The sequence below is a fragment of the Patella vulgata genome, chromosome 6 (genome assembly GCF_932274485.2).
Source record: "Patella vulgata chromosome 6, xgPatVulg1.2, whole genome shotgun sequence".
NCBI classification, from domain to species: domain Eukaryota; kingdom Metazoa; phylum Mollusca; class Gastropoda; family Patellidae; genus Patella; species Patella vulgata.
The window spans coordinates 31,303,843-31,330,609 of record NC_065884.2 but is presented as its reverse complement, the minus strand read 5'-3'; the positions used below and the strand labels follow the sequence as shown (position 1 = coordinate 31,330,609).

The following is a 26,767-nucleotide window of genomic DNA, read 5'->3' as shown; positions in this document are numbered from 1 at the left end:
CTTTTATAGACCAAAAGCCTTGAAATGTAACTTCGAGAAAATCGTCTACTTCTCTGCAACCATACAAGTTAGAAACCATTTTTTGGTATCTGTATGCTCGCATGGGTTAATTCTATTTTTTGATTGGAATCAAATATCATAATTTTAAAAACATTAAAAATCAGACTCATTTGAATAAAATATCAATGTTTGCAGCTATAATACATTCTTATGGGGCTTTTTTTCTCAGAGCAGAGGCATTTTCAATTATTACTGCTTAGTTGTAGACTTTACTTCTATTATATACAGGCAGGACCTTTACATTTCTTCATAAAAGACAACAATTTATAGAGAGGTATTTATTCTAACCAATAAGTATGAAATAGGACAAAAATATAGATTTTACATAAAGATGTGTACATATAAGTTGTGTTTTATTTTTTTTTTTCCTCATAAATTACATTTTAGCCTATATATGTTTATATGCCAAAGATCTTGGTTCCTTTTAATTTTGCCGCATATCAGCAGACCATAACTACCTGGATTATGACCCCCTAATGTGATTGTATGAAAAATCACATTTTTAGCTTAACAATAAAGTTGTAGGAACCATTTAACCTGTAGTGTTACATATTACAATCACCAAGAGAACAAACACAACAAGGAAGTCTGATAGTACTACACTATTTTTGCATACAAGTAGGGGCTATTTTGTCAGGCAGTTTCGTTTTGATTTTCCCGAAATTCGAATGCAACCTTCTTTGTGGTGTAACGGTGATACAGTGATACAGTATATTTAAACGTTTTATAAAATTGGATAAAAATTGTAACATCTAGAATGTCCACAAGCTAAAAAGGTAATTTTTCGTACAATCAGAATCCATAATTCGGGAAGTTTTGGTCTAATATGCGCGAATATCAAAAGGAACTGAGTTCTTTGAGATATAAACATACATTTCAAGTTTCATCCAAATCGGACGACAAATTGTGACCTAGAGGTTCCACAACTTGGTATTAAATACTTTTACACAATTTGCATTCAAGGAGCGGACATTTTGTTGGGCAATTCTGCTCCGATTTTTACGAAATTCGAATGCAACCTTCTTTGTGGTGTAACGGTGATACAGTATATTTAAACGTTTTATAAAATTGGATAAAAATTGTAACATCTAGAATGTCCACAAGCTAAAAAGGTAATTTTTCGTACGTACAGAGTCCATAATCCGGGAAGTTATGGTCTAATATGCGCGAATATTGAAAGGAACTGAGTTCTTTGAGATATAAACATACATTTCAAGTTTTATCCAAATCGGACAAAAAATTGTGACCTAGAGGTTCCACAACTTGGTATTACATACTTTTACACAATTTGCATTCAAAAAGCGGCCATTTTTAAGAAATTCGAACCCTGCAATGAAATATAAATGATTTTTAAAATTAGATAAAAAATGTGACCTCTATATGATAGGGACCACAAGCTAAACAAGCCAACAGTGAGGCTGATGTCCCCCGCCATAATCCCCTACAAAAAACATTTGACACATTAATTAATTGTACATTTATCTTTTTCAAAAGTATCAAGTAATCAAACTGACTATCTATGCTTAGTCTAACTAAGCATAAAATGTTTACTATCAAACTCAGGTTTTGAAGTACCTGGTAGTGAGTGAAACTATACACTAAGTTTCATCACTTTCCATCAGTTGGAATCAAAGTTATCTTGTCCCAAAGCATCGACCAAAGAAATAGCTTAGCTCTGCTTAGCTTTATACTTTAATGGGAAATATTAATCATTGAACTCTATACCTCAATTGTTATGTTCCAAAGTCTTGACCAATCAAATTGCATTTCGCTACTGAGCCCAAGTAGAAAATTCTCATCATCGAACTTAGTCAATGAATTGATATAATGAATCTATACTCAGAATTTCATCGCTCTCACCCAATTAGAACCAAAGTTATCCTGTTCCAAAGTCTCAACCAATCAAATTGTTCATCTCTGCTTATAAAGTGGAAAATGCACATGCACATGTCAAGGCATTCACGTAATAGACACCTACACCAATTTTGAACAATCTACCTCAATTAGAAGGAGAGTTATTGTGTTCCAAACTCTCGACCAATCAGATTGAAGTCTCTACTTTGCCTAAGCAGAAATTTCTCAGCATCGAACCTTGTATTGATGTAATAAAACTATACACGAAGTTTCACCACTATCACTCAATTAGAATTAAAGTCTTTACCAATCATATTGTTAATCACTTTGCCCGAGCTGAAAATGCTCTCATAATCAAACTTAGTTAAGATATTGATGTGATGAAACTATACACCAAGTCTCATCACTGTCACCTAATTAGAACCAAAGTTATCGTATCCCAAAGCATCAACCAATCAAATTGCTTCATCACTTTCACTTAATTAGAACTAAAGTTCTCGTGTCACAAAGCATCAACAAATCAAATTGAATATCTCTGCTTATCCTTTGTACTCCATCAAGAAATTTACCAAATAAACACCTACACCAAGTTTGAACATTCTAGCTCAATTAGAAGGAACGTTATTATGTCCCAAAAAATGTGACGGACGGACAGACACACATTTTAATAGTCCCCCGCTTTCTTCGAAAGGTGGGGCACAAAAAATAGCGATTTTTCGTACATTCAAGGGCCATATTTTAGGAGGGTATGATCTGATATGCACGAATATTGAAAGGAACCAAAACCTGTGGGATATAAACATTCATTTCAAGTTTCATCAAAATCAGATGAAAATTGTGACCTTTAGAGGGTCCAGAACCTTGGTATTACATACTTTTACACTATTTTGGTCAGATTTTCATGAAATTCGAACTCAAGTTACGGTCCGATATGCGGGATTGTCCACAAACAAAATTTATAAATGTATGTAAAAAAATATAAACTATTAAAAGTTCTTAACCATAATAATAAAAATATCACAGTTTAGAGACATATAACAAAATAATCACAAAAATATACATAAAAATAATTCAAAACTTGTTTTAAATTATATTTCATTAATTCCAATGTACAAAAAATTATATTTCATTAATTGTTGAATACGTGTGTTGACCATTGCAAAATTTAATTATTTTGGATGTAATGCATCAAAGACATTTCAAATTTTATGAATTGTCTATTTTATGTATAATAAATACAAAATACAACTAATAACTCCTCAAATGAGAAAAATTTATACAACAAATAAGGTTTATTCACTGGTTCGTTGTCAAACATTTGAAAACAAATTTATTTTAATTTCTTAAATTTCAAAAGAATTTGAATATACAGTACATGAATCTTTATTCACTACCAAATTCAACAATATAAATAAATTGAATGTATATAGAAATAACAGATATCATCAAATAATCTAACAAACAATGTGTTTGGTTTTCAAATTATCAGTATATAAATTAGTGAGATTTTCTACCACACAGAGTTCAGTGGAGGTCGTGGCATAGGCGGAAGAAAGTCTGAGTGGTGCTGTGATTGAACCTGGACTATTCCAGTTAAAAAACGAGTTTTAGGCTGCATGAACGCACTGGGTGGTAGGCTTGTTTTACATTCACCATTGTTTACCTGGAAATATTGAAACACATTTTAACATGCATGTAACAAGCTTAAAGAGGCAATATGTAAAGTTTATACAAAGAGCTGACAGTTCTTGCTATAATAATAGTTAACTACAGCATCACTAACGCTGCAATATACATCCACATTCCTGCTTTCATTGATATGGTACTTTTTAAAATGAAGAGAATGAAAAATGAAATAGCTGCAATGACACTGTAATATGACAAGAGGCAAAGATGGCTAGGCTAGGGTTTGTTTTGCCAAATTTAGAGACTAAATATTAACAAAAAAGTGGGTGTGAGACCTCCCCCACCCTCGGGGGGTCAGGGCATGCACCAAAATAAATAGTTGCTGTCTTTGGGGTATAATGAATAAATATGCAAAGTTCCCAGATGATCCATTCAGAATTGCAACTTGTAGATGATGAATACAAAAATTGGGTGTGGCCCTGCCCCTGGGAGTTGGATTTGGAACAATATAAATAGGTACCAGCACCCTGTTATTGAAATGATTGATATGCTGAATTTGAATAAAATCTGTTAAGTATTGCAACCTGTAGAGTATTTACAGACAAAAAAGTAGGTGTGGTACCACACACACATGGGGGGGGGGGGTCCATGTACCAAAATAAATAGTTGCTATCCTTATAGAAATAAATATGCCAAGTTCTAAGATTATTAATTCTGAATTCCAGCCTTTACACATAAAACACAAAAATTGGGCGTGGTACAACTCTTATGATGGATTATTTCGAATTGGATCCAAATCTGTTAATAATTGCAGCCTATATATATATCATTTACAGACAAATTATTAACAAAAAGTGGGTGTGGCAGCGCCCAAAGGTTGGCGGGGAATCATGCACCAAGATCAATATATGCCGTCCTTAGTGTATACCAAGTTCCAAGATAATCCATTCAGAATTGTGGCCTTCGGGCGTTAAACACAGGACATGGCCCTTCCCCTGGGGTTCGGAACATGCACCCAAATCAAAAGTTGCCGTCCTTAATAAGGAATATATATGCCAATTTCCAAGATGAAACATTAAAAATTGTGGCCTGTAGGCAATACACAGACACACAAAGAAAACATGGGTGTGGCTCTGTCCCTGGAGGTCAGACATTCACCAAAAAACAATAGGGTATAAAGAATAGGTGTGAGAGAGAATTGTGGTTTAACGTCCACTCGACATATGGTTCAATTTTATTTCAATAATTTGCTTGCGCGTAGGGGTCTTTAGCAGTGGGAGGAAACGGGAGGAACTGGAGAATACCCAATGAGGTTGGACAGGGAACCTTACTCCTTGTCACGTACAACTGGGTAATCGAAACCACGCCAGTTGACTCAATGTCAGGCCATATGATACAGCACGCACATGCTTAACATTTGGCCATCCAACCCCCCATAAGGAATAGGTATGCCAAGTCTTGAAAGGATCTATTCCAGGGGGTCGGGCATGCACGAAATATAATAGAGGTCATCCTTAGGGCATAAGGAATAAGTATGAAAAGTTTTCAAGACAATCGATTAAGAATTGTGGCCTGTAGGCGACACACCAAAAGAAAATCGCTGTGGCTCTGCCCCTGGGGATTGGGCATGCACCACAAACAATAGGGATGTTCCTTAGGGCATAAGGAATAACTACTCAAAGTTGCAAGATGATATGTTAAGAAATGCGGGCTGTAGACGAAAAACACATACAAGATATGAACGTTGCTCTGCCCCTGGGGGTCAGGCATGCACCGAAAATAACAGGGACCATCCTTAGGAGGATTAAGTATGTAAAGTTTCAAGATGATCACTTAAGAATTGTGGCCTGTAGGTGAAACACAGACACACAAAAAGAAAATGGCCGTGGGGGTTGGGCATACACCAAAAACAATAGGGATCATCCTTAGACTTAGGGTAAAAGGAATAAGTATGTAAAGTTTTAACCCTTTCAATGCTAGACGTAAATCCATTGAGGAAAAAAGTGGGTTTGGAACTAAATGCCAAACAGTACTCATGGAAGCTTTTATGAAAATTATTTTTGTGTGTTTGGATGGGCATGATGTTGGGCTAAGAGAAAATAATAGAATTTTGGAAATTTGCATAATCATGAAGTCATGTGACGTCATGGCGGCCATTTTGGATTTTTCATTTCTCACTAAAGCTAACACGAAAACGAATTTTTCTCCATGAAATACTTATGGGATATTGTTTTTTTCACTGGATTTTGATAAAGATATATAAAATGAACAAAAATATCAATAGCAGCCATGAGCAATGCCACCACGAACACGCACAACACGTCTCCCGCTGCCATGACCACATGCGGATTGCAATACCTTGTTTTTACTTTCACTTTCATCCTCAAGTCCAATATCATTATCAATATAGTCAGTCAATAGATCTACACGTTCGGGACTCAGGAATTGCCTTCGTTTTATACGATCCAGCAGGCCAGCATTATTATCAGAATCTACTAAAGACAAACTACATAGGGCTATTACGTTCACACTGGGCTTGTTCATCATGCATAGCCATAGGCGGAAGATTGCGCAACAAATCACGCACTTCATACTACCAATCACTGTCCTGACTACTATTATTATCAACTAACTGGAAACGAATTATGTGTATCAGTACCCGCCTCGAAATTGTCCACACTGTCTTGGTCAGCGAAGATGCCATTGACGACATAGCCGAGATTGCATCGTCTGCGTTGTCACTATGCACTCCGCCATTTTACGGTTTGCCGCTTTGAAACACGTGGAAATTTGTTCTAGTGCATAGAAAATACAATAGAAGGCACTTGCAGCTACGGTGCTAATTTTAGCGAGGGCCATACTGAGTACCCGGTAATACTGGGTACGTGCATTTTAACAACATTTTATTATACCCGGTACTACCAGGTAGACGCAATGAAAGGGTTAAGATGATCAGTTAAGAACTGCAGCCTATATGTGAACCAAAAACACACACACAACAGGCGCTCCAGGATTTTGTGCAGGGGGGGGGTCTAGGTTGGATAATTGATTAACTAAATGCGGTTGGCGTAGCCCACCGCCACAAGAGCCTAAGGCGCTAAACATAACGGGGGGACTGGGGGCCCTCCCTCCGAAAAATTCGATAAATTAGATTCAATTTGGTGCATTCTGACGTATTTCCGGAAGGTAAATTCCAAAATTACAGGTCTAAAAATCGCCAATAAAATCGCATAAAATGTCCTTAAAATGTTGATGGGGAATGCTCCCTTCACAGGTGAGGAACAAAATATCTTCAGATACCATATTATGGTTGTTCTTAACAAGCTTTATTAGCAGTATCAATTTACTATTAGAGTAACCAGTCCATTTAAGTATAGGAAAGTTGGTCGGGGGTTTTCCAGAGCAAAATCTTTCACAGATGAAAAGTCTATAGACTTGTTAATCTCTAATTACGTCTCATGCAGCAATTGTTTTAAATGCGCGTATAAAAAAGTCTTACGAATGACGACATGTCGGAAGTATTTTACCTGCACTCTCGATCGCTGTAGTAGGCCTACCTTCCATTGTTTCGCGGTAAGGGCATGTTCCAAGTTCACCTAATAAGACATTCTCTTCAGGTATAATAATAATAATAATTAAATAATAATAATAATAAAACATAAGCGGTGTTATGTATCAAATTTTTAAAAAATCTTATAAATTCCGCTAGTATATATTTTTTTTTTTTTTAAATTTGATAAAATAAATGACCAGGTTTTTTTTCTTATCAACGCTGCCGATAAAATTAAAAAGCAAACACAACAATATTCAACGTCAACAGGCGAACAGCATTAATAAAACTCTTTAAATTTCAATAAACTTATATTTTCATACAGTACGGTGTTAAAAAATTGCTGCCGTCGTCAATGGGGGGGGAGGGGGGGGTGTGCAGATTCTCTATGAAATGTCCAATTACGGTACTTTCATTCAGGGTAAGCCAGCTTTCTCTACCAAATCAATCGCCTGCACTTGCTGGTAGCAATTGTAAACCCGCTCGAGCAAAACTAGTCTCTTTGATGGCCACATAAAATTTGTTTTTTCTTCATTCATGGCCATAAAATGTGGTACATTTCCCAGATATAAGCAAGAAAATGACTTCATACAGTTGAAAAAGTGTTCTAAGACCATAAGGGCCACCTTTTAGCACATCACATAGCAAAAAATGTTTGAGAACCGAATGGGAGCTGATTTCTTTACGAAGTGGAATATTTTATCTTGATTTCTCGATTCTAGATGGAAAGGTGATGTGCTGTCCAACGCTACAGCCTGGGTCTCAAATGGAATATTCCAAAAGGATGAAACCTTTAAATTATCGATTTTATAGCAGAATATTAGAGTTCACATTATAGAAAATTACTGCTTTTTGGTTTACCCAATAGAGAATGGTGTTCTGAGTTGCAAACTAAACTCAATACACTGTTCTCTATATGGGTCAAATGAAGAAAGTCTGAAATAATTTGCATTTAGTCTTATCTCTCATATCCACGACAAGCTGCTATAACAACTAATTATTGCTTTCACTAAACCTACGATTTGCACTGCTACTTGTAAACGAGTGATTATCATTATTTGTTCTTTTAGGGTGTTTTCCCATAGCATCTATATTCAACCTTTATCAATGAAGACTCTCTTCTCTTACTATCTATTATTAGAAAGTTTGATGCTTTTTGCATCCTTTTCCCTTTTGAGCAGGTAGTACCATGAGCCACATTTGACTTTGGTATCTGTATCATAAATTTAAGTAATCCGTATCCATCATATTTTTCATCAAATATCAGCATCATAAAATTGGTTGTTTTTACCTCTCTTTTCTCTGTTAGGTTTCACCATAAATTGACCACTTTCCAGAATAATAGTGGTTTTGTTGTGGGCGCGGTCTTCATGACTTGGCACCACTAACTTTTAGACAACTTCTCATATCACATCCATTCTTATTTTCGTTACATTGTCAATAATGATTTTTTTTTCTCTGTGGGTGCAGTGTTTTTGACTTGGAACCACCTTGACTTTGGAACCACTAACTTTTAGACAACTTCTCATATCGTATCCATTCTTATTTTCGTTACATTGTCAATAATGATTTTTTTCTCTGTGTTTATTGAATTTTCCTAAATTGCTACACTACATGTATGAAGATATATGTGAGTGTATGATGCAATTCATTAGATACACTTAAAATTGTAAACATTGTGTTATGTGGTATTACACTCCTTATTGACTAAAGGTCAAACCTCAGGCGTCTTTAGTTTTTCATACCACGGGTTGTTGCTCATTTGAACTTGTTTAGACAATAATATGATGTGAACGTAGTTTATTAATGAGTTGATTCAATATTACACTCATTATCTATTCCTAGTCAAACCTGATGCGTTTTCAATTATGTGTTGTAAGTCTATGTTTTCACCCCACGGCTTATGGCTCATTTGAACTTTATTAGACTTTGTTGATTCCATTTCATTGCACACCATTGTTACATTAAGAATAGAGCAGGATTCACTCAAAAACCTGTGTAGACCGGATTAGAGAGCTATTTTCACCTCTCATATCTATCTTCAAAAAAATAAATCAGCAGTTGCCATGCAAGATATGCCCACATTTTGCATGAAATGGACAGAGAATGAGCTAAAAAAAATAATGTGATTTTTTGTACAATCAGGAGCCATTATCCAGGAAGATATGGTCCGATATGCGCGAATATCGAAAGGAACTGAGATCTTTGGGTTATAAACATACATTTCAAGTTTCATCAAAATCGGATAAAAAATTGTGACCTCTAGAGGGTCCACAACCTTTGTATTACATACTTTTACATAATTTGCATACAAAGAGCAGCCATTTTGTTGGGCAGTTTCATTTCAAATTTCCCGAAATTTGAATTCAAACTTCATTATGGTGAAATGGTGATATATTTTATCAGTTTTTAAAAAGTGCAAAAAAAAAATTGTGACCTCTAGAGAATCTGCATGCTAAAAATGCGATTTTTCGAACAATCAGGGGCCATAATCCAGGAAGTTACATTCGGATATGCGCGATAATCAAAAGGAACAAAGATCTTAGTGTGTAACAGTGATATATTCACACGTTTTTTTTCAATCGTATAAAAATTGTGACCTCTAAATTTTGTACAATCAAGGGCCATAATTCAGCAAAAAAAAAATTGTGACCTCTAGAGAATCCGCATGCTAAAAATGCGATTTTTTGAACAATCAGGGGCCATAATCCAGGAAGTTATATTCGGATATGCGCGATAATCAAAAGGAACAAAGATCTTAGTGTGTAACAGTGATATATTCACACGTTTTTTTCAATCGTATAAAAATTGTGACCTCTAAATTTTGTTCAATCAAGGGCCATAATTCAGGAAGTTACGATCCGATATGCGCAAATATCGAAAAGAACCAAGATCTGTTGGTTATAAACATGTATTTCAAGTTTCATCAAAATCGGAATAAAATTGTGACCTCTTGGGGGTCCACAACCTTGATATACCAGATGTTTACACTATTTGCATACGAGGGGCGGCCATTATGTCCGACAGTTTTGCTCTGATTTTCACAAAATTCGGACTCAACCATCATTATAGTGTAACAATGATATATTCAAACGTTTTTTTAAATCAGATAACAATTGTGACCTCTAGAGGGACCACATGCTAAAAACAAGATTTTTTGTACAATCAGGGGCCATAATTCAGGAATTTACAATCCGATATGCACAAATATCGAAAGAAACCAAGATCTTTGGGTTATAAACATGAATTTTACGTTTCATCAAAATCAGATGAAAATTGGGACCTCTAGCGTATAAACAAGCTAAAAATAGGATTATGCGTACAATCAGGGGCCATAATCCGTGAAGTTTCGATCCGATACATGCCAATATCGAAAGGAATCGAGATCTTTTGGAGATAAACCTATATTTCAAGTTTCGTCAAAATTGTTACCTGTCGAGTGTCCACAAACAAATTGTGGACGGACAAACGTCTGGACAGACAGAGGCGACGACAATATATGTCCACATAAAAATGTGGGCGTATAAAAGGTATCAACTTTAATGTTTTATCGGACAACTAGGTCAGGTGACAGAGAATTTATTTCTTATATCGATAGAAGATGTCGAGCTGTGCATAAAACCATTTTGATATTTTGACCTACCACCGCATCATAGACCTTCGGCTACAGGGACTGAGATCTTTGGGATATAAAGATATATTTTAAGCTTTATCAAAATCAAACAAAAATTGTGACCTCTATACCTAATCCCACTTAACACTGCTATAAAGGAAGCAAATTTCTGTTCCAACCAATAGCTAACTGTGTAACAATATCATTATGCTTTAAATTGAGCTTCAAATTGGACCAAATATGTTTACATAACGTTACGTCATGACTCACGATTTTATTATGCCCAATTAACCAGTGCATAGCAGAATATTGCAGAAAAACAAATACAATGTAAACAAGCCAACAGTGAGGCTGATGTCCCCCGCCGAAATAGGAAAATAATTAGAGGACACATATAAATTTATCACAAATAAGCGGAACGGACAGACAGACAAACAGACAGACGGACGAACCCATTTTAATAGTTCCCTGCTTTCTTCGAAAGGCGGGGGACAATCAAAGTAGGAGAGTTATTGTTTTCCAAAGTCTCGACCAATCAAATTGCGTATCGCTCTGCTTACCCTGAGCAGAAAATGCTCATTATCAAACTTAGTCAAGGTATTACTGTAATGAAACTATACACCAAGTTTCATCAATCTCACTTAATTAGAACTAAAGTTATCGTGTCCCAAAGCATCAACCAATCAAATTGCTTATCTCTGCTTACCCTAAGAGGAAAATGCTCATCTTCGAACTCCATCAAGGCATTGACCTAATCAACACATACACCAAGTTTGAACATTCTAGCTCAATTAGGAAGAGAGTTATCGTGCCCCAAAGTATCAACCAATCAAATTGCTTATCTCTGCTTACCCTAAGCGGAAAATGCTCATCTTCGAACTCCATCAAGGCATTGACCTAATAAACACATACACCAAGTTTGAACATTCTAGCTCAATTAAAAGTTATCGTGTCCCAAAGCATCAACCAATCAAATTGCTTATCTCTGCTTACCCTAAGCGGAAAATGCTCATCTTCGAACTCCATCAAGGCATTGACCTAATCAACACATACACCAAGTTTGAACATTCTAGCCCAATTAGGAAGAGAGTTATCGTGTCCCAAAGCATCAACCAATCAAATTGCTTATCTCTGCTTACCCTAAGCGGAAAATGCTCATCTTCGAACTCCATCAAGGCATTGACCTAATAAACACATACACCAAGTTTGAACATTCTAGCTCAATTAGGAAGAGAGTTATTGTGTCCCAAAAAGTGTGACGGACAGACAGACGGACAGACAGACGGACGAACCCATTTTAATAGTCCCCTGCTTTCTTCGAAAGGCGGGGGACAACAATACTGATTGGAGACGAACAATACTGTCATCGTTATTAATACCTTAAATCACTGTCCAAAGTTTTAGGGAAGACCCCAGATTAAACAAAGGGCTGTCATGTTGCTGTACTTGGGATAGATTTGATTTAACGGGGAGAATAGACACATTCCCTCAAAAGCTCAAATAACAGAAGCCAATCCAGCAATGGCCAGAGAGGGATTTCTCAGGCCATTGCTTCAGGAATATGTAGGGTCCACAACCTTTGTATTACATACGTGTACGCAATTTGCATGCAAGGAGCAGTCATTTTCAGTTCGATTTTCACGAAATTCGAACTCAACCATCATTATGGTCCACAACCTTGATATACCATATATTTACACTATTTGCATACGAGGGCTCGCGAATATCACAAGGAATCCAGATCTTTGGGTTATAAACATGTATGTCAAGTTTCATCAAAATTGGATCAAAATTGTGGCCTCTGGAAGGTTCATTCCCAACCTTGATATACCATACACTGTAACGTTGATATTGTTGACTAAGCAACAAATAACTGTTATAAATGAAAATATACAACACTAATAGATCAAAGTCATCAGTTTATATACATAATGTGTATTAGTTAGTTAAAATTGTTAGTAATCAGGCAGTAGTCATTAAGTAGGTGTTTTGTCACTAAGGTGTTAAAACTGTGACTATTGAATGATATACACCACTATTGGTTAGGTTTGTTTATTCTATAACTACATACAAATACAAGCAAATATCATTGAATACAGCCATTGAATAACCTATAGTTGTATTCAATGGCTTGGACAGGGACTACTTTTTCCAGAATGACGTCAAATCCAGAATGACGTCAAACTGTAATGACCTCAATACTTGGCAACCACCAATTTTGCACAAAAAAAAATGGCAGAACCTATAATCAATTTTGAAGTTATTGGGGATGATTTTTTGGATAATCTGTCTACAGTTGAAGAAAATGACATCAAAGAATTGGAAACTATGGATATTTCCGAAGTAGACGAAATGCTGATGGCAATTGAACATGTGGAGCAAGAAGACAATAAAGGAAATCATGAAAACTCAAACTCCATTGCGGAATTTTATAAAAGAGAACAGGGCTGTAAATACAAGCAAAAAAACAGAAACCTGTGAAAGAAGGTTCCATAGATACCTAGAATCAAGAGGTGATTCCGGGAAAGCAGAACAAATTACTGCCGATGAATTGGATTTATATATTGGAGATTTCCTCATGGCCGTCAAGAAAGACAATGGGGAGGATTACGAGCCGAACTCACTAACCAGCTACCATATTGGGTTGGATCGCTATCTACGTGATAAAGGCTACGGCAAAAGTTTGGTCTCATCGAAAGAGTTTGAAGTGTCCAAGGGAGTACTCGCAACAATGCGAGGTAAACTCAAAAAGAAAGGGAAAGGAAACCTGAACAGAAAAGCGCAGAAGCTAACTGATGAAGACGAGGAGTTACTTTGGCAATCAGGAGAACTTGGCATGCACTCACCCCAGTCACTACTAAATACAATTTGGTACTTTAACGGTTTGCTATTCTGCTTTCGTGGAAATGACGAACATTCACAGTTAATGTTGAGCGATCTGGAACTTCTCTCTGATCCTGTTCTACTTGAATATGTGCAGTTTCGAGAAAAGAGTACGTAGACAAGACACAGTGGTGAGAATGACAAAAGGAAAGGTTTTATTCCTCGTTTGTACAGTAACAAGGAGAATCCTGACAGATGCTCTGTCACAGCATACAAATTGTATACATCCAAACAACCGAGTTCCATGAAGATGCAAGGTTTTATTTACAACCGAAGGGGGATCACGTGGCTAAGTGGGTAAGGCGCTGGCTCGCTAGCCTGGAGGTCGGGTGTTCGATCCCTGCATTGGCCGAGAAAGTTCATCCAGATTTTCCGGCGTGGTTCCCCCTTGTCAGTGATGCAGGACGGAGGGCCTGACAAGGACAGCTGTCTAGTCCTTCGGATGAGATGAAAAACCGAGGTCCTGTGTATACATTGGAATGCACGTAAAAGATCCCTTGGCAGTTGGAATTCAATATAAGAGTAGGCGATAGTGCCGCTGTCCGGGCAAAATTTCCCTCATAGCACACTGTATGGCGTATGCCCGTCTTCATTAGCCCAGGTTAGGTGCAGAACAGTAGGACGTTAAACCCCATTTCATTTCATTTCATTTCATTTCATTTCTACAACCGAAGAGTCTGAAGAAAGTCAAATGCAAAGTCTGGTTTACCCAATCAGTCGGCATTAATATGTTGCAGAAAATGATGCCGAGAATGGCGCAAAATGCTGGATTGAATGGCCGATTCACAAATCATTCCGTACGGGAAACTAGTATATCCCGCCTCTCAGATGCGGGCGTGCCAACAACAATAATAGCGCAACATTCAGGACACAAAAATACCAACTCTATTAACAACTACACGGTCGCTTCTAAAAATCAACAAAGAGCGAACTGCACTATACTGCTGAAAATCAAAACGATGAAAACCAACCTCCGCAGTGTACACAACCGAAACAAAAACAAGCCCAGCACACCAAAGCAGCAGGAGGACTCTTTGGACATGCCATGATTTCTGGTGGAACTTTCAACGTCAATGTTGTATCTAATGGCTACATCAACACAACGGCGAACACCCCTTCGGACAATGATCTTAATGCCATCTTAGACCTCTTACAAAACGACTGTTGAAGTCTTAAAGTCGGTGTTGTAAGGGGTAAATTATCGTTATGTGGTAAATATCGTTTGTAATAGATGTAATAAACACATATTTTGTAGAAATTACTAAAAACTTTTGGGAACTATTTTTAATTGGATGATGATTTTTCAGGACTATGTGATACAGTCTTACAAAACAATAGTTTTCATTAATTTGCGTATTTTGGGGAAATTGCTAAAAACTTTGGGGGACTATTTTTTATTGGTGTATGTTCTATAATTAGATCATTTTTCAGGAAGGTGTGATACGGTCTTAGAAATCAACAGTTTTCAAGTAGTTATAAAATAAAACAAAAGTCAATCACCATTGAATTTGTTCTTATTTGCTTGTATATGCATGTAGTTATAGAATAAATACAGAACTCAATGACCATTGAATACCGCTCGGGTTATTCAATGGTTCAAGAGAGTGTATCCCTGCCGCATTCCACTCGCTATCGCTTGTGGAATACTTGCGCAGGGATACACACTCTTGAACCATTGAATAAGAGGGGTGGCCATTTTGTCTGGCAGTTTTGGTCCGATTTTCATGAAATTCGACCTCAGTCTTCATTAAGGTGTAACGTTATTTTAAATCGGATAAAAATTGTTACCTCTAGAGGGACCACAACCTAAAAACGCGAGTTTTCATACCATCAAGGGCCATAATTCAGTAAGTTACAATTCGATATGTGCAAATATCGAAAGGAATCAATATCTGTGGGTTATAAACATGCATTTCAAGTTTCATCAAAATCAGATGAAAATTGTGACTACCATATATTAACACTATTTGCATATGAGGGGCAGCCATTTTGTCCCGCAGTTTTGGTCTGATTTTCACAAGATTCGAACTCAGCGATATATTCAAATGTTTTTTATTTAAATCAGATAAAAATTATGACCTCTAGAGGGACCACAAGCTAATTCTTCGTACAATCAAAGGCCATAATTCAGGAAGTTATGATCCAATATGCGCGAATCTCGAAAGGAACCAAGATCTTTGGGATATATAACATGCATTTCAAGTTTTGTCAAAATCAGATGAAAATTGTGACCTCTAGAGAGTCCAAAAACGTGAAATGTGGAAATTGTGTTGAATTTTTTAGAAAAACTGTCACCTCTTTTTTCTTTGACTATCACAGTTAACAAGTAAATTAGTAACTTTAAATTCTCTGTCTTTTGTCTGGACAAAGATATTAATCTTTGCACTCCTCAAACATGAATGATTTTATATGGGAACCAGAGCAAGTAACTATTCCAATTATCTCTGTTATAAAGCAGTCTAAGCCTAATAGGGCTCAGTCAGTAATTGATCAATGACATCACATAGCAACAAAAATGGCAGCTTTTAAATTTTCTCGTTAAAATTATGATTGTTTACCTGCATTCTACCAGATATTCCTTCGTTTTTATGGATTAATTCATGACGTTTGTGATTCTGATGTGAAACTCTTCTTTCTATATTGTTTACTTGATGTGATATTTAACGGTTTTATTTGTCTTCCTTGTTCCTGTTCTTATAATTCAAACTGACAAAATAGTGGACTCAAGTCTAAAGTCGGACATTGAAGATGCATCTGTTTCAGCTTCAAGTTTGTGCAAATTGAAGTCGTTTACCAGTTATAATCGGAAATCTACATCATTTTGCCATTCACAGCCTACATGTACTATACAACAAACGTATGAACTTAACATGCAAAAAAACCCTCGAAAAAATGTTGAAAGCCACTTTTCGCGACGACATCACAAACTCCAAAATAGGCGGTGGAACCAGATTACATTTTGCTTCTGGACATTACCTTGAGTTTTGACGTAGTCTTGAATTTTTCTACGCATCATCGTATGCATAACTAAGAAAGTTGATGTTAAATCCCAAGTTGAATCTTCTATAATCAGAGTAAACTCCTGAGAAAAACGTAGATTGTAGATACACTATAAATCTTTTTCACACAACAGCCAGCGCTCTTGTGAACGGCGTAATTGTAAACATTTTTCTGTCTGATCATTTACCTGATATACTGAAGAACATGAACGTAGACGCAGCTGTTTCTCTCAACGACAATCTTAAAGATACACTTCAAAATAAAGTTACGATTGATCAACCTCGCAACAACGAGTCGCCTGCAGTTAAACATACCTACCAAGTATCTAACCTGACACAGGTAACACCGTGAAACAAATCTTCTTCACCTGTAGCAGTAGAACATACACCAGGTATATCACGACATGCAACACCTATCATTACTCCAAAAGCAACATTGACTAAAAAGTCATGTTTATCTTCATCAATAAGGCTTGTGTAACAAATCATTAACAAACTGTCAGCAAGCCTGTTACTCGAAGCTCCAAATTACACAGCACATGTAGTAAACCGCCAGTCATTAAATCAAAAATTCCCCAATCTAGTAAAAAGGTAGATGGACTTAGGATATCATCTCACGTTTGAAACTTATACTCAAATGTGAACTGACTAAATCTAACACAGAAAACGAACAACTTAAGACAGAAATTACAACATTAACTGAGGAAAATAATGAATTTTCGGCCACAATACATAACCTTGTTGTTGAAAGTGAATCACTTAAAGCAAAAATTAGTGTACTGCAAAATAATAATACAGTATCTCAACATAACATAAAATTAAAGTCAAAATGGAATCGAATTGTTGATAAGCCACCTAGTATCTTAGAACGTTATGAAAGAATCAAATTAATTCAACCACAGCGAAATGTACTCATAGGATCATTTTTAACTAAAAAATTGCAACCTATTAGATTAGACAGGGACGGAAATACTTGTAATAGAACAATCCGTGGTGGCAAGATTATCGATGCTATTAATTTTCTTAAAAGATGGCCCCTTTCTGTACTTGTCGAATATAGCTTTTCTTATTGGGTCTAATAATATATTAAGATACTATTGTACTAATGATTGTATTGAGCAGTATACTGAACTCATAAAATTGTGCCGAAATACGTTTCCTAATGCTTTAATTTCTTTCCTGGAACTGCTACCCAGAGACTCCAAAGATTTCAACCTGTCTGTAAAAGAACTGAATAATAATTTACTCAAGGTGTGTCTAGCTTCAAAAACTCGATTTCTTGAATCAGCTGAAAGCTTTATGAACAGGGACAACACTATCAAGCCTCTTCTGTATCATGATACTGTCCATCTTAACGACATTGGTTCAGCCAAGTTAGCTTATATTGTCAAATCTATATTTCAACTTAATCTTTTTGGACATACTCGACCACCTTACGATTACAAACCAAGAGCTGATACAAGGAATAATTTATTACCGTTCTCATACCCGCATTTTCAACTTCCAAAACATATGAGATTTTCACAGAAAGATACTAGATCAACTTACAACTTCAAACCAAAATATGATTCAAGGAGTAAAGTATCATCATTCTCATATCGACCTTTTACACTTATTCCACCAAATTACCAAGATATGAGATTTCCACTCCCAACTGCTGTTTTTAAGCTACCATCGGATTATTTGTTTCAATTCCGACATAAACCGTCAAACTATTCAAGAAAACCAATTCAAAAAACATTGTTCCTGGAAAATATTTATCTGATAAATACCGGTAACCCAACAGATGCTCTTCAAATTTGTTATGAATTTGTAACTCCAATAATTGATCACCATGCTCCTATCAGAACCAGAGTGCTATCAAACCTCAATAGCTCACTAGTGAAATTTTGAATTTAATGTGACAGCGTGATTTCCATAAAAGTAAGAACCACCGCTTGCCAGGCAGGATACGCCCACATTTTGCATGAAATTCGTCCTCAATTTTCATGAAGGTGTAACGGTCATATATTCAAAGTTTTTTTTAATCGGATAATAATTGTGACCTCTAGAGGGACAACAAGCTAGAAACATGATTTTTCATACATTCAAGGGCCATAATTCAGGAAGTTACAATCCGATACGCGCGAATATCGAAAGGAGTCAAGATCTTTGGTTATAAACATGTATTTCAAGTTTTATCAAAATTGTGACCTCTAGAGGGTCCACAACTTTGATATACCAGATGTTTACACAAATTGTGTACGAGGGGCGGCCATTTTGTCCGACAGTATTGGTCCTTGATATTCCAGATGTTTACACTATTTGCATACGATTACGAGTGGCAGCCATTTTGTCTGGCAGTTTTGGTCCGATTTTCATGAAATTCGACCTCAGTCTTCATTAAGGTGTAACGTTGATATATTCAAACAATTTTTTTAAATTGGATAATAATTGTGACCTCCAGAGGGACAACAAGCTAAAAACATGATTTTTCATACAATCAGGGGCCATAATTCAGGTAGTTACGGTCCGATAAGCACGAATATCGAAAGGAACTGAGATCTTTGGGTTATAAACTTATATTTCAAGTTTCAAAAAAATCGGATAAAAGTTGTGACCTCAGCTAACAAAAGTAACAGCAGTCCCCACATACCACTGGACAGCAATATAGTTAATGCCTTCTTCTCGAATGTAGCCAATAAAATACTCAATGCCCATACAGATAATACCCCTAGTAATATAAGGCTTGATGATAATTTAAAAACCTATGTAAACTCTAAAGTACCTGATGGCCCTTCTTTTAAAATTCTGTTGAAAATAACTGATGTGGTTAATTCCCTACAAAAATTAGATGTTTCCAAGGCAGTTGGTCTCGATTCAATAAATCCACTTTTTCTCTGCTTAGGTGCTGTTCAACTTTCTGCTAGTCTCACGCACATTTTTAACTTGTCAATAAATCCTAACATGTACCCTATTTTATTTAAACAAGCTAAAGTTATTCCACTTCATAAAGGAGGTACCAAAGATGACACCAATAATTTTAGGCTGATATCAATTCTTCAAAATATATCAAAAATTCTTGAAAGACATGTTCAAAAACATCTTAACAGTTATTTAAATAAATATCAACTTTTATATACACTCAAAGCCATTAAAAACGCAATGCCTAATTTGTGAAATATTTCTGGTGAAACTTGTGATGGGTCTCGGTAATGAACTTTGTTCGTACAAACGCAACACTTGTCTTTTTTCACGATTTTAAGCAGTCCCATGTCAAACCTTTTACACGTGCATTCCCTGCACTTTGGCCCTTTAAATACAGATAAAAATTTCAACATTCATTACACAAGAGCCTTACACAAGAAAACAGAAACAGAGCTATTGGCATGCTGGATCAGGGGGCTTCACAGGTAGCCATTGCCAGACACTTTAATGTCCACCCAACGACCATTGCTCGCCTTAGACAACACTTCCACACCACTGGAAGAGTTGCCTATCGACCCCGACCTGGAGCGCCACCTGTACCAACCGCTGCTCAAGACTGCCACATCCGACTACAGCATCTGTGCAACAGGTTCCAGTCAGCTACTGCTACTGCCAGGGGAACTGTTGGAACACGGCAACATCAGATCAGCCCTCAAACAGTCCAAAGGCGCTTGGCTGCTCTTGGGTTCAGCTGCCGTCGACCTTACCAAGGTCAAATCATTTTGCATTGTCATCGACTTGCCAGACAGTAATGAGCCGCAAATCAGGGATATCTGCACAACACACCATGGCAAAATGTCATCTTCTTGGATGAATCCCGATTGAACCTCAGTTTTCCTGATGGACGTCACCGTATCTACCGACGTCGACATGAACGCTTTGCTCGTAACTGCGTGCAGGAAAGGGATCGTTTCGGGGGATGTGGCGTCATGGTTTGTGCCGCTATCAACGTCAACTTCTGGTTCCGGTTGGTGGTGGTCCAAGGCAATCTCAACGCTCAACATTATGTTGACGCCATCCTTCGTCCGGTGTTGCTTCTATTGCTGGCTCAACATGGCATCCGTCGACAGATGGTTTTCCAGCATGAAAACGCCCGACCCCACACTGCCAGGTTGACAAGAGACTTTCTGAACAATCCTCTTGTCCGTGTTATGGATTGGCCCGCTATGTCTCCCGACATGAACCCGATTGAACACCTTTGGGATTAACTTGGATGACGGGTTCGAACTCAAGCCGTGCCACCACAAACTTTGTGCCAAAATCATTGGCAAACAATCCCACAGAGTGTAGTGAGACATCTGTGCCAGTCCATGCCAAGGCGACTTCAGGCATGTTTAAGAGCTCAGGGTGGACATACCAGATATTGATTTCAGCTGACCCCTGCTTTGTTACATGGTTCTCCGACGTTTCGGTTTTGTGCATTTGTAGTGAATTCTTTCATGAAATTATCCACAGATGCTTGTTATCTCGATTTTGTCAACTGTTATGTACATTTGTTAAAAGGTGTTGCAGTAAATAAACTTTGGATTTGGCATTGCATTTTTAATGGCTTTGAGTGTAGTAATCAATCAGGTTTCTGTTTGTCTAGCTCTTGTCAAACAGCCTTAACACATATTCTTTGACTTTAAAAAAGCGCTCGACATTGACAAATGTAAACATTCTAAATTTTCTAGAAAATCAATTCTCTTTCTAGAATCATACTTAAAAAAACAGAAGTCAGTGCACATCTGTTAATGACATATTATCTGAGAAACCTATTTATCACCGTGTAGCCCAAGGATCAATATTAGGACCCATATTATTTAATATTTTTATATGCCTACCACATTTTCATGTGGACGTATTATGCCATCGCCCCTGTTTCTCCATCCATCCGGCAATTTTCGTCGGATTTTCACGGAATTCGAACTTAATCAAAATTACAGTATAACAGTGATATATTTGAACGTTTTTTTTTTACATTGGATAATAATTGTGACCGCTCGAGTGACCTAAAGCGCTAAAAACACGATTTTTCGTACAATCAGGGCCCATAATTCATGAAGTTACGGTCTGATATGAGCGAATATCGACAGTAACCAAGATCTTTTGGTTATAAACTTACATTTAAAGTTTCATCAAAATCAGAAGAAAATTGTGACCCCTAGATGGTCCACAACCTTGATATACCATATTTTTACACTATTTGAGTACCAGGGGCGGCCATTTTGTCTGTCAGTTTTGGTCCAATTTTTACGAAATTCTAATTCAACCATCCTTAGGGTGTAACGGTGATATATTAAACGCTTTTTGAAACGGATAAAAATTGTGACCTCTATAGGGTCCACAAGCTAAAAAGGCAATTTTCCGTACAATCAGGTGCCATAATTCATGAAGTTAGGGTCTGATATGTGCGAATATGGAAAGGAACCAAGATTTTTGGGTTATAAACTTACATTTCAAGTTTCATCAAAATCAGAAGAAAATTGTGACCTCTAGAGAGTCCAAAACCTTGATATATCATAATATTTTTACGCTATTTGAGTACAAGGGGCGGCCATTTTGTCTGTCAGTTCTGGTCCGATTTTTACAAAATTCGAACTCAACCATCCTTAGGGTGTAAAGGTGATATATTCAAACTTTTTTTTAAATCGGATAATAACTGTGACCTCTAGAGAGACCTCAAGCTAAAGACGCCATTTTTCTTACAATCGGAGGCCATAATACTGGAAGTTACAATCCGATATGCACGAATATCGAAAGGAACCAAGATCTTTGGGTTATAATCAGAAAAAAATTGTGACCTCTAGAGGGTCCACAACATTCATATACCTTATTTTTACGCTATTTGAGTACGCGGGGCGGCCATTTTCTCTGTCAGTTTTGCTCCGATTTTTACGAAATTCGAATTCAACCATCCTTAGGGTGTAACAGTGAAATATTCAAACAGTTTTTGAAATCGGATAAAAATTATAACGTCTATAGGGTCCACAAGCTAAAAATAGGTGTCACAGCTCCCTTGCCCGCGTTGGAAGAAAGTCGTTTTTTCCCCGATTTGTAACCCTTTTTTAACTTAACGTCAAACAGTGGCTATTTAATCTTTTGTAATAATTTTTAAATATTTTAGAAGCAGATATAATTTTTATATACACGTTCATTTTATTAATTTCATAAACATAAGTTGAAAAACGTCAATTTCTCGTGTTTTGACGTTACGCTGAAAATTTTTGTCACGTTTTGAAACGAGGGTACCCCACTTCAAGTGCTCGGCGGCGGTTCCTATTTCTAATATTATTTTTTCATTTTAATATCATTAGAAAGATAATTGAACGATCTTTCGATCGGTCGGGGGTGCTTTGTAGGCATTTCGAAATATCATGCCTTTTTTGTCAGTTGAATGCTACAATTCACGTAATCTTTTTTTTGAGGTGATTTGCCAATATAGCACCCCTGACCAATCGAAAGTTCGTTTTATTGTCGTTTCAATGCTATTAAAATCAACAAAATCGGAGCATTTTAAGAACCGCCGCCGAGCATTTGAAAATTGTATACAATGGGCAATTGTGTCAAAAATAAATCGCGTAGTTTTGCCTTGTTATGACGTCATTTCTACACGAAAAGAAAAATCCATTCCAAGTTCCTAAGACTCATATTTGCTGTAAACTAGATCGAAATACAACTCGATGTTTATGTATGAAGAAAGTGTTATGTTATATGAATAAATGATTTGCCTGAAAAGACACAAGGATAGTTAATTTTAATGCCTCTCGACAAGGGTCCACAATGTTTACATCACGTGATTGATATTCGCACGCTTTTATCGAAGGGAAATTTCCTCTCAGCTACCACGCGTTTGCGTTTAACACCAGATATTTTTCAACCGTTAAAAAATTGCCAAACATAGACAAGTATTTCAATGTTCTGAATTACTTAATTCTCTGTTGTTCAAGCCTAATTTGAAGTATTTAATGTGCACACACAAATATAATTCTTGATAATTTGTTATGGATAATTTTGTATTATTATAATATACAACCAGCGGCTACCAGGCAAGATACGCCCACATTTTGCAAGAGATGGATAGAGAAAGCTAAACAAAAAGCGATTTTTCGTACAATCAAGGGCCATAATTCAGGAAGTTACGATTTGGTATGCGCGAATATTGACAGGAACCAAGATCTTTGTGATATAACCCTAAATTTAAAGTTTCATCAAATTTGGATAAAAATTGTGGCCTCCAAAGGGTCCACAACCTTCATATAACATATTTTTACACTATTTGCAAAAGAGGGGTGGCCATTTTCTCTGGCAGTTTTGGTCTGATTTTCACGAAATTCGAACTCAACCATCATTATGGTGTAACGATGATATATTCACACAATTTTTTAAATCTGATAAAAATTGTGACCTCTTAGAAGCAGCACAAGCTAGAAATGTGATTTTTCGTACAATCAAGGGCCATAATTCAGGAATTTACTATCCGGCAGTTTTGGTCTGATTTTCACAAAATTCAAACTCAGCTCTATCAAGGGCCATAATCCAGGATGTTATGATCCAATATGCGCGAATATCGAAAGGAACCAAGATCTTTGGTTTATAAACATGTATTTCAAGTTTCATCATATTCGGATCAAAATTGTGTCCTCTAGAGGGGCTACAACCTTATATACCATACGAGCATGGGCGTGGATTTGTCATAACTTTTGGGGGAGACGGACGAAGCCTGGAATCCGGAATATTTCATTACCAAATGAAATAAATAATTACGAACAGTTTACTGTAGCAGTGTTATTTCGATAGAGGCTGTAACTAGGAGTAATATGATGACAATATGGAAAAATTGACTACCTACATCAAATTCAAAGCTGCATTAATATTAATTGTTCATGAAGTTAAGTGAATCGTCCAAAGACGTTCTACGATCAGGACTGTTCTCTTTGAATATCTTGGCGACATGAAGGGGGTCATTATGCACCGCACACGCCATCAAGTGGCTCAGTCGGTTTTGCGTCATGGAGTTGCACAGCCAAGTTTTGATACGGCGCAGAGTGCCGAAGGATCACTCGGCTGAGCAGGAACTAGCAGGGTTCAGCAGTGTGAGATGAGAAGAGCTTCGACAGAAGGGAACATCTGCCTCACTTCAGGTGACATAATGAGGAACTCTTCGTGCACAAGTGAAATAGATTTGGCCAAAAACTGGCGCTTGCAGAATGGCAATTCTAGTTCTAGATACGTAGAAACAAGCTCGCCATCATGTGGATATAAACCTGAAAATCTGTCCTGGCGATAAAATCATGGGGGGGACAGAGACCTATTCGCCCCCCCCCCCCTTCCCATTCTAAGGGGGGGGGGGGATACATAATCATGCATAATTTTTCCTTACTTGTAAAATTTGACCTAAGTTTTAGTTAAGCTAATCTTTCATGTTATGTATCTAAGTCTATGATGTCATCATTCCCACGATGTCATAACGTCCCATGATGTTATAACTTACTTCCAGTCATATTGTTTTTAGTTCTTCATCACTGAAGAAGTTAGTATTTTTACTGACGAAACGTTGGATAAAACAATGTTTTTTTTGATATTGTATTCTTTAAAGATACATTATGGGAGATTTTTATAGAGATTTGTCCATTCTTGCTATAACAGTTCAAAAGTAGATGATGAAAGAAGAATATATTCAAAATTTCAGTCAAATGACTTTATTCTGACCAAAGTGTTCACCATTGTAATTTTTGACTAAAAAAAGGAGTCAACTCTCTCTTCACCGTCTCCGAGAATGGCCGGTCGTTTGATTGACAGGCATTAACTCCACCTACATAATCTCAGTCAAATTACTTTATTCTGAACATAGTTATCATCGTTGTAATATTTGACTAGAAATGGAAGTGAAATGTGCCTTCACCTTGACCGATCGTTTGATTGACAGACGTTAACTCCACCTACATATCTCAATTATCAAGTAAAGTTTTCAATGGCATGCGGAAAGGCTCTACAGCGGCCTCGCTAAGTACACTCTATTATTTAGCCTCAATCTAACTGACGTATTCTCATCAGGGTGCGCCATATTTGAATTTATCAATAAGTGAAATCCTATTTAAATCCGAGCTGTAGCCGAGCCATCCATGGGTCTACAGAGTTGATTTTGGGCTTGTTCATGGGTCTACAGAGTTGATTTTGGGCTTGTTGTTTAAATAAAGATCTAATTTATAATTTCTATAATATCTGAAGCCTAAATTAAGACTTGCAATAATCAGATTTTGCTCTTGCATAATGTATGTTTAATTTTTCTTACTTAATAAAAACTGTAAAAATAACGACGAGGGGTTTGGGCACAAAGAAACTTTATTGATGCAAGGGAGATACATGTACCTCCCTGCAGCCAAAGGAAATATTTCACATTTATAAAAAAAAGCAATTGAACAACAAAGTCTCTTCTAAAGGAAAGAAACAACAAGAACAGGGCAGTAAATTATGGAAGGGTATTGCTGCCAATATTAAATGCTCTGCGACAATGTCGTTTCCATTAATTATATGTAACCAGCGGCTGCCAGGCAGGATACACCCACATTTTCGAGAGATGGATAGAGAACAAGCTAAAACGAAAGTGATTTTTCCTACTTTCGAGGGGCAGCCATTTTGTCTGTCAGTTTTGGGCCAATTTTCACGAAATTCAAACTCAGCCGTCCTTAGGGTGTAACGGTGATATAATAATACGTTTTTTTAAATCGGATAAAAATTATGACCTTTATAGGGTCCACAAGCTAAAAACGAGATTTTTCGAACAATCGGGGGCCATAATTCAGGAAGTTACGGTCCGATATGCGCGAATATCGACAGGAACCAAGATCTTTGGCTTATAAACTTACATTTTAAGTTTCAACAAAATAGGATAAAAATTGTGACCTCTATAGGGTCCACAACCTTGATTTACCATATTTTTATGCTATTTGAGAACGAAGGGCGGCCATTTTGTCTGTCAGTTTTTCGTGATTTTTCGTACATTCAGGGGCCATAATTCAGGAAGTTACGTTCCGATATGCACAAATATCGAAAGGAACCGAGATCTATGGGTTATAAGCATACATTTCAAGTTTAAGCCAAATTGGATAAAAATTGTGACCTGTACAATGTTCACAAGCTAAAAACGTGATTTTTCGTACAATCAGGGGCTATAATCCATGAAGTTACAGTCCGATACATGCCAATATCGTAAGGAACCGAGATCTTAGGGTG

The 26,767-nt window shown here is 36.8% G+C and overlaps 1 protein-coding gene across 4 annotated transcripts in view; it reads right to left on the bottom strand.

Annotated features, from left to right (window-relative positions):
- Nucleotides 1-323: 323 nt before the first annotated feature.
- Nucleotides 324-26,767, bottom strand: part of LOC126825380 (non-neuronal cytoplasmic intermediate filament protein) — a 191,938-nt gene continuing 165,494 nt past the window's right edge. For all 4 annotated transcript variants that reach the window (XM_050554987.2, XM_050554986.2, XM_050554990.2 and 1 more), the window contains one exon: nt 324-3,577. Coding sequence is in view for 3 of the 4 variants with exons in the window: in XM_050554986.2 (XP_050410943.1) it covers nt 3,425-3,577 (153 nt within the window). In the remaining variant the exon portion in view is untranslated. The remainder of the gene's footprint in view (nt 3,578-26,767) is intronic.